General features: G+C 40.2%; 1 protein-coding gene across 1 annotated transcript; it reads right to left on the bottom strand.

Moving 5' to 3' along the window:
• Positions 1-378: 378 nt before the first annotated feature.
• Positions 379-11,461, bottom strand: LOC308392492 (uncharacterized protein). Its single transcript, XM_080875562.1, has 5 exons — positions 10,847-11,461; positions 7,754-7,930; positions 3,601-3,810; positions 1,914-2,127; positions 379-1,431 (listed from the first exon to the last, which is right to left on the bottom strand). Exons 1-5 carry the CDS (start codon positions 11,330-11,332, stop codon positions 1,253-1,255), a joined length of 1,266 nt encoding a protein of 421 aa, XP_080731688.1. The 5' UTR covers positions 11,333-11,461; the 3' UTR covers positions 379-1,252.
• Between the last annotated feature and the right edge of the window lie 1,802 nt (positions 11,462-13,263).

The raw sequence follows: 13,263 nt of genomic DNA, 5'->3' as shown, positions 1-13,263 counted from the left end.
AAAATATTGCACTGTCTTGAATAAAAACATGACTCGTGACTTTTAAAATTTGAGACTGCACAGATGCAACAAACAGGACATACCACTAGGTGGAAGTGCTACTTCATATGGAGTTTTGCTGACAGTGCACACTCATATTTTATTTCAGTTTACTCTGAAAACAGTTTGACATCCAGTTTATTTACAACAAGTAATCAACAAGACACTATTGGTGCATATAATAACACACAGATGATGATGATTTGTATATTTGCTTGTATAACTTTGGGATATTTTAGACCTTGACTGATATACTCTACATTTGTAGTTGTTTTTATTGCATTTTAAACTGCATTTAATTAAAAAAAAAATTAAAAAGAAAGGTTTTATGCAAACATCATCAACTTCAAAAATTACTTTGTCACAGTCTTTATTAGCACTTTAACAGGTTCATGTCACTGAAATGCTTTAAATTACCTCAATCAAAATATTAAGAAAAGAATAGAAAACTCCAGTTAGATATTCAAAATATGCCAGAAAATCTCATTTACAAGGCAGCACACAAAAATGGGCCACTCTAGGAAACACTTAATACCATCACCATAATTACCACCACATCATTAGACAAAAATACACGCAGAAAAAAGATAAGAACACTTTAGAGCAGCTGTTCTGCATGTGTACTAGACATCAGTTCGAGCTCATGATGCTGAAGCTCTGTCTGCTTTTCTCTAGGAACACATGGTGTGTCACAGAATGCAATCAGCTAGATTTAGGACAGCAAGTCAGATGTTTACCTAATTAAAGAAAGTGGATTATTAGTCTAGTTATGCAAATGTTTTCAGGTTCTGTGTTTCCCAGCATGAATAGATTCATTCACTCCACATAACAATACAGCTAAATTTGGTACTTTACCAATAGCAGTATTATTTATTTTTTGGTTTTCTTTTCTTGTCAAAGATTACATCAGAAAGAAAGACATTAAAGCAAATGGAAAATACTAAGAAAGAGAACAAGGACATGAAAATCAGTAAAGATATGTCCAGCCAGGAATCAAACCCCACACTCACTGCTCAGGAAATTTGAACCGGTGTGGTATGTATCCTCAGTCACTTGGCCATAGAGGCACCCCAGTGGTCCTTTTTTTGTTTTGTTTATTTATTTACTTATTTTTTTTGCATGATTTGCATGAATCATTGCAAACACTCACTAAACAATCCACCACCACTTTCCACTAGATGGCAATATGCATTCGTTAAGTCATTCTGCTATTTCATTCATACATTGACTCAGCCAGACCTGTCTGCTTGAAGGTTTCAGCCACCTGTCTAGAGTGCAGCATCTTAGCTGACAGTGCCTCAAGAATATCATTCTGGTCCACAGCTGTAGCTGTCCGGTAAATGAAGGTCCCCATAGACTCCAGGCCTCGCATGCCTAGATTCACTCCACAACCTGCAAAGGAAAGGAAAGGATTGGAAAGGAAAGGAAAGGAAAGGAAAGGAAAGGAAAGGGGGAGAGATAAACCACACACAGCATAAATCCATTAAATAAAATCTATCTGTTAAGGTATAACACATATTTAAGAAGTCCACATTTTGCACACAAATATCAGCCTATAAAACCTTGAAGTTAATCTTATGGTCTAAATGAAAACAACACGGTGACACATTAATAAATATTCAGCAGCATTAAGACAAAAGCAGATAAGCGTCGGCTGAAAGGCCACTGAGTGCAGTAATGACTCACACACCCATCAACATGTGCTATACTGCATGCATAAAAGGGATTTATCCTCTCCTCGCATCTCTCTTTCCTCCTATCCTACTCTTTTTAATTTTCTCATCGGTTCAAAGCTTTTTTTCCCCTGCTGAATGTGAGGAAAAACACTGTCTTTTTCATGGCAGTGCAATAACTGATGTTTTATAGACACCTACCTGTGTCAAAATTAAGGACACGTGCCGCCTCACCCTCCACAGTGACCGCCACATTGTCCCCTTCTATGTAGGCAGCACTGATGCGTCTGTGCGACAGCTGAATCTCAAAGAGACGACGGCTGCACTGCATGTGATGGAGGGTCACATCGTTGAGACGAGGCTCTATGTCGGTCTTATAAGCATTGAAAGATTGATGGAAAATGTTCTTCATGATCTGGGAAAAACAAACAAAAACGGCAAAGTTTCCAGCATGATTAAAGGCCACTGATGTTTGAGGTGAATGATGTTTACACATGTATCAAGGCTACAGTACGGACTACTCTTAATCATGCTCCTGCCACAGAGGTACAACAAGAAGGTTTTAATTTTCTTAATACAATGAAGCCTTGATAAAAACAACAACAAAATTCCAAAAAACAAAAACGGAAAACTATTTGGCCCCTGAATAGAGAGGATTTGGGGTTGTAAATATAATCATATGTTCTGATTATTATTTACAACTGTGTTAATGTGCCTGGCTGTGCAAAATATATGTTACCAAAATAAAAATCTGCAAAAATCCATCGCAAGTTCATAAAGATCTAAGCTTTGCTGATAAAAGCTTTTTTAATGAATGTTTATATGAGCCAAAGCAGATTCAAACTTTAATCAAAAGATTTGCTTGAACAAATTAATTCACAACTATTGCAACTGTAACTATAGCCATATACAACTATAGTCAAGCAAAACTAACCTTATCAAATATAAAACGCTTGTCTTTGTCATATATCATATGAATAAAAGATTATTCGGTTTTGCTCTGTTAACTCAATAGAAAACCCAGGCTTCATCTTGGAACTCTGAGACATTGTGTGTGCGTGTGTTTGTAGATTACACAGTTATTTGATTATCCACTAAAATACTCAGGAAATTATTTCGTAATGAAACGAGAGACTTTATAGCCTGTTTTGCTCTGCACATACGCAAACTGTTCCTTTTATCATCAGAACTGACTTGTGAAAAATCATGTCAGTGCACGAAAACTGAAGAAGAAATGTGCCCACTGATGGCTGACAACCATAACTTGAGCATACTGAGTGGCAAGCCTCTTCTTTCACTCTCCCTGCTTAACTCTGCTCTTCTTCGACCCTTACTTGCACAGTCAACTGTTACCAAGTAACAGTGTATTTGAATGGCCACCCACATAGCAACAAGAGCTCCAAAGATGGCCTTGTTAAGTACCTGTGTATACTACACTACATGCTGTGGCTACAGGCTACATATGATCAAGATGTTACTTGACATGAAAACCTGAAGACTTCAAATAAAACTCCAAGAACGTGCTCTACAAGAAGCACAGGGGGGTGATGACTACACAGATAACTACAGACAGCCTTTCTCTACACACAGAGACACACAGAGGGGTGTACTTCATCTTTCTCCATTTCTTCATCTTGGGTTCTTTTTGGCTTTTACAAAAAACACACACGGGCCAACACACATAGCTACAGGCAGACACTAACAGGCCATTTGCTGAATGAAAAGTGATGACTAGGCAGATTAAGAAAGAAGTGAAAGCCAGTGGTAATATCATCTGCCTCTCTACTACATTAACAGCTAAATATAGCCATAGAAATGTATCATCTGGAGTCCCTGTCAATAACGTATACAAAAACAAAACAAAAACGGAGCCAACAAAGAGTCTTACAGAGGAGTGTGCAGTTTGCCTGAGAAAGCGAACCATCTTGGTGTCAGAGGCAGGGCAGACAAGGGCCATGTAGCGGTTTCTGAAAGTGCCATAGATCTTCAAGTGAAAGCCAGGCTTGGTTGTTTGGTTTCTGTGCTCTCTGAAGGCCTCCACTCCATAGGCAGACAGGTCAAAGTAAAGGCTGTGAGCGCGGATCTCTGGAGTGGGCACCTAAAGTTTAAAAAGAGAGGGAAGAGATCAAATTCTAGATGAAATTATATCAGAGTGAATAAAATGTGCAAAAACCAGCAATGAAATAGTGTCATGTTACATATCATCACTAGGCCATTAACATGTAAGGAAATCTAGCTCTATGCATATATACATACAGAGAGTGTTTAAGATGTGCATCAGGAAAAATCAACAGGCATTACTATTCACACCATATCTGCCTGTAGAGCTGTGCTCACATGAGTGGAGCTTTAGAATAGCTTAATATTTATTTAATGCTTAAATCTAGCAGTTACTTCTCATTTTCCTTCAAGCTGTTATTGATTCATTTTCGTTTCAGTGACATAAACCAGAGGGATCAAACAGCATTTAGTGCTGCCAAGGGAGACAGTGACAGAACAGGGCAGCCACTGGGAGGCTATAGAAAGGACAGTAGGGACGGCCAGGCCATATCCTGGGAGGTAAATTCAATCACTACAGGAAACAGCCAGAGAGAAAAGTGGCCAATAAAAGGCAGCCACACCGCCACTACAGAGAACGTGATATGAATTGTTATGGTGGCATACAGGGAGACCATGCTTGTGTTCAGATATTAGTCAGATATTAGCCTGGAAGCTTTTCACCTGACGATGTTTATTTATCTTCCTCCAAATTAACCCTACGCGTTGTCAGTGTAGATAATCTATGCTCTAATACAACAACCTTTCATCCACATGAATCATGCAATAACCAGCAAGAGCTACTACCTGTATGGTCTGGACAGGATCAGGAGCACTGATGTAAATGTAATTTGTCAGCATTTTGAATATCTCTGCCTCAAAAGATTGGCAGGAATGTGATTTTGGACTCTAACATTTCAATGGACATCTCATATTTGTGATTTTATTAATGGTTTCTATCTTAAATTTGTATGGCTGGCATTGTCCACATAGGATTCTCCCTCTCTCTAAAGCAGCTGCATAGTGTAATGGTAACACTACAGCAGTTCAGAACAGCAGGTTGGGGGTTTGGGTCCCAAGTAGGGCGTGCATCCACTAATGGGGGGGAGCTCTGCTGGAAACCTAGTTTGAGAGTCACTGCCCCCAAGTGTTCTGGCGACCCCTGCCTAGCTCTTCTCTCAGCCCCAGGTCATTTTCATATTCCTTTTTCCTGATGTTGTATCATTTGGCATATCTGTATAAATATACATCTAAGCTATATTTGGTATATCACTAAAGTTGTCTTTCTCTGCTTATCCACCATGACCAACTCTTGTTGGTTAGGAAACACCAGTTTATCAGTCACCATCTGGAAGTCCCATAGACATGTATGTAGTTGGCATTATCCATAAAAGGATTCTCTGAGGCACAGAGTCGTAGGCTTTCTTGTAGTCAATCCAGGCGGTGCACAAGTTGGTCAGTTTGGTCTTACAGTCTTGGGTGACTGCTCTATCTACCAGTAGCTGGTGTGTTTCCCCTCTGGTGTTTCTGCCAGGATATTAGCTTGCTCATTCTCAGTCACCTTTGGGGTTGTATTCCATTTTGACCTTAGGTTTCCAGGCCATACTTGGCACAGATGTTCCTGTATACCAGGGGTGGGGAACTTCAGGTCTCAAGGGCCAGTGTCCAGCAGGTTTTAGATCTCACCCTGGATCAAAACACCTTGAATCAAATAATTAGTTCATTGCCAGGCGTCTGGAGAACTTCAAGACATGTTGATGAGGTAATTTAGCCATTTAAATCAGCTGTGTTGGATTAAGGACACATATAAAGCCTGCAGGACACCGGCCCTTGAGGCCTGGTGTTCCCCACCCCTGTTGTATACTATGCCGGTCTGCATGCTAGCATCTTTGGTGGTTGCACCTTTCCTAGCTGTCTCTTTGTGGTTCCCATATACGCATGAGATTCCAAAGTACTTATAGTTATCCTCAGTGTCTGCAATGTTGCCTTCTGGCAGTGCAACCCCTCAGATCTGATCTTCCCTCTCTTTGTTACCATCTGACTTCACTTCTCCAGTCCACATTGACATTCCATTGTCATTGCTGTGAATCCTAGTGGTGTGGATCAATGATCAGTTACTTCTTGGCATACAGCTTGGTGTTATCCATGTAGAGGAGATGGATTATGTTTGCTCTATTCCGCAGTTTGTATTCATAGTCAGTCTTGTTAAAGATCTGGCTGAGGGGGTTCAGGCCTATAAAGGGCAGCAGCAGGGATACAGAGCATCTCCTTTGTAAATCCCGCACTTGTGCAATTGGCTCAAAGTTGGCCTCTTGTGTTGCTTTCCACTTCCTCACCGAATTTCTTCATCTTCATAAGATCTATGATAACACAGTTTGACAGGCATAAAATAGCATTTCTCTGTCAAGAAGTTAGAGTTATTACCTGAAATCATGGTGTCCTTAAATATTTGAGGAAACGGGATAAGCAGAGGACAAAACAAGAAGCTGCAGGCCTATGAAACTATCTTCAGCAGATAAACATGGCTTTTCAAATGATCCATCTATTGTTCTCTGGAGGTTCATCAGAAATGATCTCAGTGGAAAATAAGTATTGAACACATCACAAATTTTCCAAGTAAATCTATTTCTAAAGGCGTTATTAACATGAAATTCTCACCAGATGTTGGTAACAACGTATCCAATCTACACATGCAAACAAATGTGTAATAATGAGAAATGACACAGAAAAAAAGTATTGAACACATGAAGAAAGGGAGGTGCAAAAAGGCGTGGAAAGTCACGACACCAGCTGAAATGTATCAGTAATTATAAAACAATCTTGCCATTTAGTGCAAATTAATATCAGCTGGTTCAGTCCCAACTGATGGCCCATAAAAAAGGAGTCTCATTAACAATGTTTTGCAACCTTATAGCTGCAAAACATACCGATGGGATTGGTTACAAAAGAATTTCGAAACTACTGAAGGTTCCAATTTCACCATAAAACTGCTACAACCAGGTGGAAGGAACTATGAGAAGAGCTGTCCAAGAGCACAAAAGAATAAGCACTGCATTGCTGTGGCTTGTATGAACGCTCGCCACGCAAGAGTTCATTGCTGAAGAAAAAGCATATTAACGTGTGTTTAAGGTTTGCTGAACAACATTTAGACAATCCTGTAAAATACTAGGAGAATAAAGTCTGGTAGGATGTTTAGATGTCAAAAGGCCACAAAAAATAAAGGTGTTAAATATTGACTTTCAATCCTGTTGGACTGTACAAACTCTTTTTTTTTGCCTCATATACTATATTTTTTAAGCATTTTTGCTGATGTTTCAATAAATCATTGCAGCTATTTGCTGTTTTTGTAGCAAAATATAAAGAAATGAGGGGTTGGGTTAATACTTTTACACAGTGCTGTAATTCTCTTGGTCAGTCACGTATGTGATGCAAACTAACCTTTAGAACATAGTGTGTAAAAAAAAAAACCCTCACAGCTGATGTTCTGATACCTTAATTCATATTCACCGAGCCAGGAGCAGATTATGAGTCTGTCGAGGGGAGTGTAATAAATCCAAAGCTTTATCATTGCCTTCACCTGCTCCATCAGAGCAGCAGCTGCTTTTTTCAAATTCTATGAGTAAAATCAAAATAGAGCTACTGCTGATGCTGATGAGATTCAACAGTCTTCCGAAATCTGGCTATTCATATGACTCATATATTGTGTGAGGCTGTTATCGGCTGGTCTACATCAGTTTCTCCCCAGATTAGCTTTATGGGAGTCCAAATAAAATCATCCACAGTGGGACATCCCTTCACTGTGTTTATTCTTTACACAACTGACAACCTGTTGACTGTTTTGTGCTCACATGCTTTCTTTAGTCTTTGCATAATGCTCATTCATGCATCAGATCATTGTGTGTGTGTGTGTGTGTGTGTGTGTGTGTGTGTGTGTGTGTGTGTGTGTGTGTGTGTGTGTGTGTGTGTGTGTGTGTGTGTGTGTGTGTGTGTGTGCATTTCCTAACCTGTCTCTGGTCTAATCTCTCTATAGTTGCATTAGCTCCATATGCATGGCAGGACTCCACAGTGTAGTCAGAGCTGATCCCCAACACAGAGCAGGAGTCGCCACAAGATCCATCAGCTACCACAATCACACGTGGCCAATTATTGTGTGGAATCTGTCGCAGGTAATCCTCAGTGAACTAAAACAAAAAGGAATAATAAATTAGTTAACAGCCAGTTATCAAAGAAGTGAAGATAACAAAGCTTGTAAAGGAGTTCTGGCTGTAACTATTAAGCAACCCGTAAATTACAGGCTAGTTTACCTGCAAAACAGGTAAAATGTTACAAATTGTATAGAGGTTAACATGGCTGCAACTACAATCCTTCTTCCAAGTAGAGGTGAGATGCTGTGTAAACTTTAAACCTTGTACATTTAAAAAATTAATAATCCAAGAATTGTTTCTTGAAATATATGCAATCAAAAAAGGTGTGTGAAAAAAGAGGGTGAAGGAAGGTTGACTGGGGAGGTTCACCAGCTTGTAAAATAAAGCACGGGCAGGTAGCTAAACTTTTCTTGTGAATCATTTAAAGATTCAGAGAATCTTCATAAAACTGAAATCAAATCAAAATTTATTTATATAACACATTTAAAAGCAACAATGTCGATCAAACTGCTTCACAAATTAGGAGCGAGTGAAATAATTTACCAACAGCAAGACAATAGCAACACAAGACAAACATTGAAACCAGCCAAATGATAGTCAGCTAACTTAAGTCAAAGCCAAAGTAAAAAGATGAGTCTTTAAGAGAGATTTAAAAGACTGAATAGACTCAGAAGTACGAAGGGCAATAGGGAGATTGTTCCATAGTCTAGGTACTGCGATAGCAAAGGCACGATCGCCTCTGGTTTTCAGCCTAGACCTAGGTTGCATTAAGAGCATCTGGTTAGAAGATCTTAGTGCTTTTTTTGGGTTACAAATGGAGAAGTTCTGTTAAACAGCTCGGCGCCATATTATTTAAAATTTTATAAATGAGTAAAAGAATTTTAAAATCAATAGAAATTTCACAGGAAGCCAATGTAAGTTAGCTAAAACTTTCACTGAATGAAAGGGCAAAACTGGTTATTTTCTTACCCAAAATATTGAAACCTCTACTTTTTAAAATTACGTTTTACATTTACTGCTATTTTCATCTTTGCTTTTTCTGCATTTGGCATTTTTGCATCTGCTCCTTGACCAGCTGGCTGACCTGTTCTTCCTCTACTTACTAATCTAAGTGGCAGATGGGTTGTAAATATACCAATAGCCTCCAAAGGCTATGTTTCTCTCAGCAGCTGCACATCTTTTAGACCTTTATTACAGTCATGTTGTATGCATGACGGCCTCAAAGTTAAACAATACCTCCTACCCCGTGGATAGGAGGAGAAGGATCAGACCAAGTTGGGTACACAGTAACAGGCTTAAAGGGACAATAAAAGGGTTATACAGAGGGTATAAGAGCTCATAGCCTAATAGATCTGTATTTAATCCATTTAGTCTATACAGTGAAGAGATGATTTAAAAGACACCTTTTCTATTCTCAGATCTTTGAAGCTTTGATGGGCTAGGAGATAATAAAAAAAAACCTGTCATCACACCCACTGCCCTTTCTAATAAAGAAGAAATTGTGAACTTGGCAGTGATTCTAAACATAATTGAAGTCAGATGTGTTTGTTGACCTCGTCTTCCACCTTCCAAAGGTTAGTGAGTCACTGAAGAGCAGAGGAAAGATGAGCGGCTCCTAGCCAGAGCCAAAAAAGCAGCATCAGCTATGATACGGTCTGACAGATTAAATAATGCTTTCATTCTGTTTGATGAGTAGTTAGAAGGGAAACATCAAAGTGTACTAAAAACATCATAAAACACCCACATTCATAAAATCTAGGCTTTATTTTCCAGTCATGCCACAAATATTCACTGAACACTTAACCATTGTTTGCCCACTCTGAGCAATGACAGCTTCACTCTGGGCAACCATTCTGAGGTCTTTGTGTTAGTAGGTTAATTCTTTGTCATGAGCTGAAGTCTAGCTGCAGGAGGACCGGAGCTGCTGGTGAGTAAATGCTATGAAAACTATGAAAAACAAGCTCACAACAGGTATATCAGTCATTATTTCATCATCAAGGCTGTGTCATGGCATCAGGTGCAGGAATACAGAGTTATTATGAATTTGGGGTGGGAATCCCTTTTAAAAAATCACTGTGGAAATCTATAAAAAATAGAATGGATTTTAAAAAGTATTACAATGTGAAATCAGTTTTATTTTTGTGCTATAATGTGTTTAGGTTGGGATGTGTTTACTGTAATTCTGCCATTTGTAGAAAGGATTCTCCTCGGGTCTGAGGTCAGCTTACATAACATGTTATTTCAACTGGCGGTTTCACTCTGACCTTTTACAGTATTTTGTGAGGACCTAGGAAAATGGTTCAGTAGTAACTTTATATTGTGACTAGAGTGAATGATCAAACTGATCTACAGAAAATGAAATGTAAGGCTGAAGGCTCACTCTTTGCTGCCAATATATAAAATAAAATGTACCTCGTGTTTCAGTGGGGAGTTCAGTGTCGTGCTGAGAGATATACAAAAAGAAGAATAAGATTCTTAAATGCAAAAAAAAAAAAGAAGAAAAGAAAAGAAAAACGAATAAGTGAGATGCAGCATCAGAAATGGTTCACTGGGAGCCTGAGATTGAGCCTTCGAGTAGACACAGGGACATACATCTATGTCACCATCACTGATGGCTATCAGACCCCTGCTGGAGTGGAGGCACACACCAGAGTCTTTTGGAGAATCGGGTTTTGACAGTCAGTCATTGCAAAATGAGGTAGCATGGGAATTCCGCCTTTTTTCTGGACTGACTCATCGCACATTTTCTCCTCAGCTCACTGGCGTCTGTGTTGAATGAATTGAACGAAATGAAGTTGTGTATCCTTTTTCAGTGAGCACAGTGAGGATTATTTTGAGAATTAAGTTATCTATAACACAGAAAACACCGAGGAGATTCAAGACATGTTGCATACAGAGACCGTGCGATTATCAACTCATTGAGCTAACTTAAAATCGGGGAAGAGGGCATACCTTGGTTCCCAGCTGCACCTTGACGTCCACCCTCTGTTTCTTCTGCTCCAGGATGCTCAGCAGGTACTCCTGAAACACGCCTATTCTGGTGAAAAAATGATCGTTATGCCAGCAGCCCTCCATGTTATCAAAGTCCACCCCGAGTCCCAGCAGAAACTTCACACTGCGGGGATCCAGAGCGATCTGCTGGGGCCGGGAGAGCAGGGCGGTCCGGTACCTCTCGTCCAGCACGGTCAATTTCAGCACCTTCCCGGAGCGGACAGCAACCAGCGCGGCCGTCAGTCCCACGGGTCCCGAACCCACGACGAGCACGGAGATCTTGGCCCGCCACTGTCTGAAGCCGTCCAGGCTCACTTTTATCACGACATACAGGGCCACTGCCACCAAAGTGCTCAGAGCAGTGTCATAGGCGAGTGCGCGATACTTTTCCTCCGCGTCTTCCGCGATGCCACCAACTCCAGCATTTTGTGACTGTAACCCGTCCATACCGCGAGAGCAGTTCGGGCTTTTTAACGTGTGGAGCGTTATCCCCTCTTGTTTTAATCAGCTTGCCGTTCTCTCGTACACGGTAAAATAGAAGCAGGCTTCATGCACAGAGCCTGATCAGCTGCGACCGGCCTCATGTGTCCTCTCCTCGCTCCTTCAGCTGCAAGTTGCCTCGCCGCTGCAAGCTCCACTCTCTCTCTCTCTCTCTCTCTCTCTCTCTCCCCCTCTCTGTCTCGCCTAGAGTACACTTAGGTGTGTGTCCTGAGTGTCAGCAGAAAGCGAGCAGTCTGACACAGGCAGTATACGCACACACTTATGAAAGCACCAAGACTTCATAAAAAGAAGCAGTTCCCCATTCCTCTTTCCTGGATCCTGATGGATGCCTGACAGAAAAGCGCGCAGACTGTTTGGCTTAACTCTGTGAGAAATTATTGATTTACCTTTTCTAAAACAAGAAACGTCGATACTCTATTTCTCTCCCTCACACACTCACACACACACACAGTGGCACAAGGTTCGTGCCACTGTAAACCGACTGCGCCAAAGCAGGACTTCAAGCAGTGTACCAACATTTGACCAACATTAGTGTTGCATTCCCACATTCATAACAGTAGAAAGAAAGAGTTAACAAATCTGACTGATCGACTGTTTGGGGGGGAAAGCAAAAAGAGAGGAGGTATTGGAGACTGTACTGCAAATCACATCCGCCTGTAGGAAAGCTTCACATCCTTTCTAATCTCTCATGTATCCAACTGTGTTATGTAGTTAATGCAGTCAAAGGATCATATGTGCTGCCATCTGTATTTAATGTAGTATGCCTGCACTTCTGTCTATTCTTTCCCTTTCTGATTCATTTCTATTTCATTTCCTCCGTGAACTAAAGAAGGCAGTCGCTCGGAAGATGCTTCACCATGGTGATGGCTCCTCTGAGGACAATTCATATGAAAAGATGCATTTCTGTGGTGCTGCTGCTCTTTGAAAATTGATTTCTTGGCAAATTGAAAGCAGCAGTTGAGGATGCAAAAGCAATGTTCTTTTTAGTCCTGTTTTATACATGTTATGTCTTCGCAATAACAAACAAGAGGCCCATCCACACAATTCCTTTCACATTTTTATGAAAAAAACAATCAAAAAGGTTAAAGACACACGTCACCAGAATCCTCCATCACTTCTGATTTCTCTGCTGTTACCACAGAATTATTACAATGCATCTCATTCATCATACTTAGCATTTTAACAGATTCTCTGACCTTTAAGCCCCATTGGAGCCCTGCTTATAAACACTTTATAGGTGACAGTGACATCAATTTATGTAAGTGGCTCCAGATGAGACAAAGCCTTTAGGTAGTCTGACAAGGATGGCTATTTTGCTATATTTGTTTCTGATTATGTAGGAACAATCTGCATATTTATCAACCCATTTATCGTGCCAAAGATTTGAAAGAGAGAATAAAGGAGAGGAAAAAAAAAACAAAAGATAGAGGGAAAGCGAGAACACGACATATTGGTGTGACACGCTATACCTTCACTGGTAATTGGTTTCCACCTCTACTAAGGTGCCTGGCAACGATCATACAGTCCAGCCAGTTCAGATGAAAAGAGGAATGAAGCTCTAATTACAGTTCAAACCTACAAAGTGGCATTACACAGAAGGGGCTTTTCCAGGAAAATGAATGGTCACCCAAAATAAAGTGCTGAGCTGAAATCATCTTTAATGACTGATGACCACTTTCTGGAACTAACTCAATGCAAAAAACAAATCTTGCCAAATCTAAGAATAACCTTTAGCTATTTTTGGCACCGTTTAGCTTGAAATAATAAATTGGAAAACAACCAAGCATCAGAGCAACATTCAGCTTTAATTTCTACATTCTGTAGCTGGAGATAATCCTTTCACAAATCCTAGAATTTGTAATGTGTTTTGATTGTCT

Source organism: Rhamphochromis sp. 'chilingali' (assembly GCF_963969265.1).
Source record: "Rhamphochromis sp. 'chilingali' genome assembly, chromosome: 2".
Classification (NCBI taxonomy): domain Eukaryota; kingdom Metazoa; phylum Chordata; class Actinopteri; order Cichliformes; family Cichlidae; genus Rhamphochromis; species Rhamphochromis sp. 'chilingali'.
The sequence above is the reverse complement of the archived record's forward strand: the minus strand, read 5'-3'. Positions and strand labels throughout refer to the sequence as shown.

Excerpts from the sequence above, each read along its gene's own strand:
- LOC308392492 (XM_080875562.1), bottom strand. The coding sequence starts at position 11,332 with ATGGACGGGTTACAGTCACAAAATGCTGGAGTTGGTGGCATCGCGGAA. Across the intron at positions 2,128-3,600 it reads GGCAAACTGCACACTCCTCT|ATCATGAAGAACATTTTCCA; the intron begins GTAAGACTCTTT and ends TGTTTTTCCCAG. Across the intron at positions 1,432-1,913 it reads TGTCCTTAATTTTGACACAG|GTTGTGGAGTGAATCTAGGC; the intron begins GTAGGTGTCTAT and ends TTTCCTTTGCAG.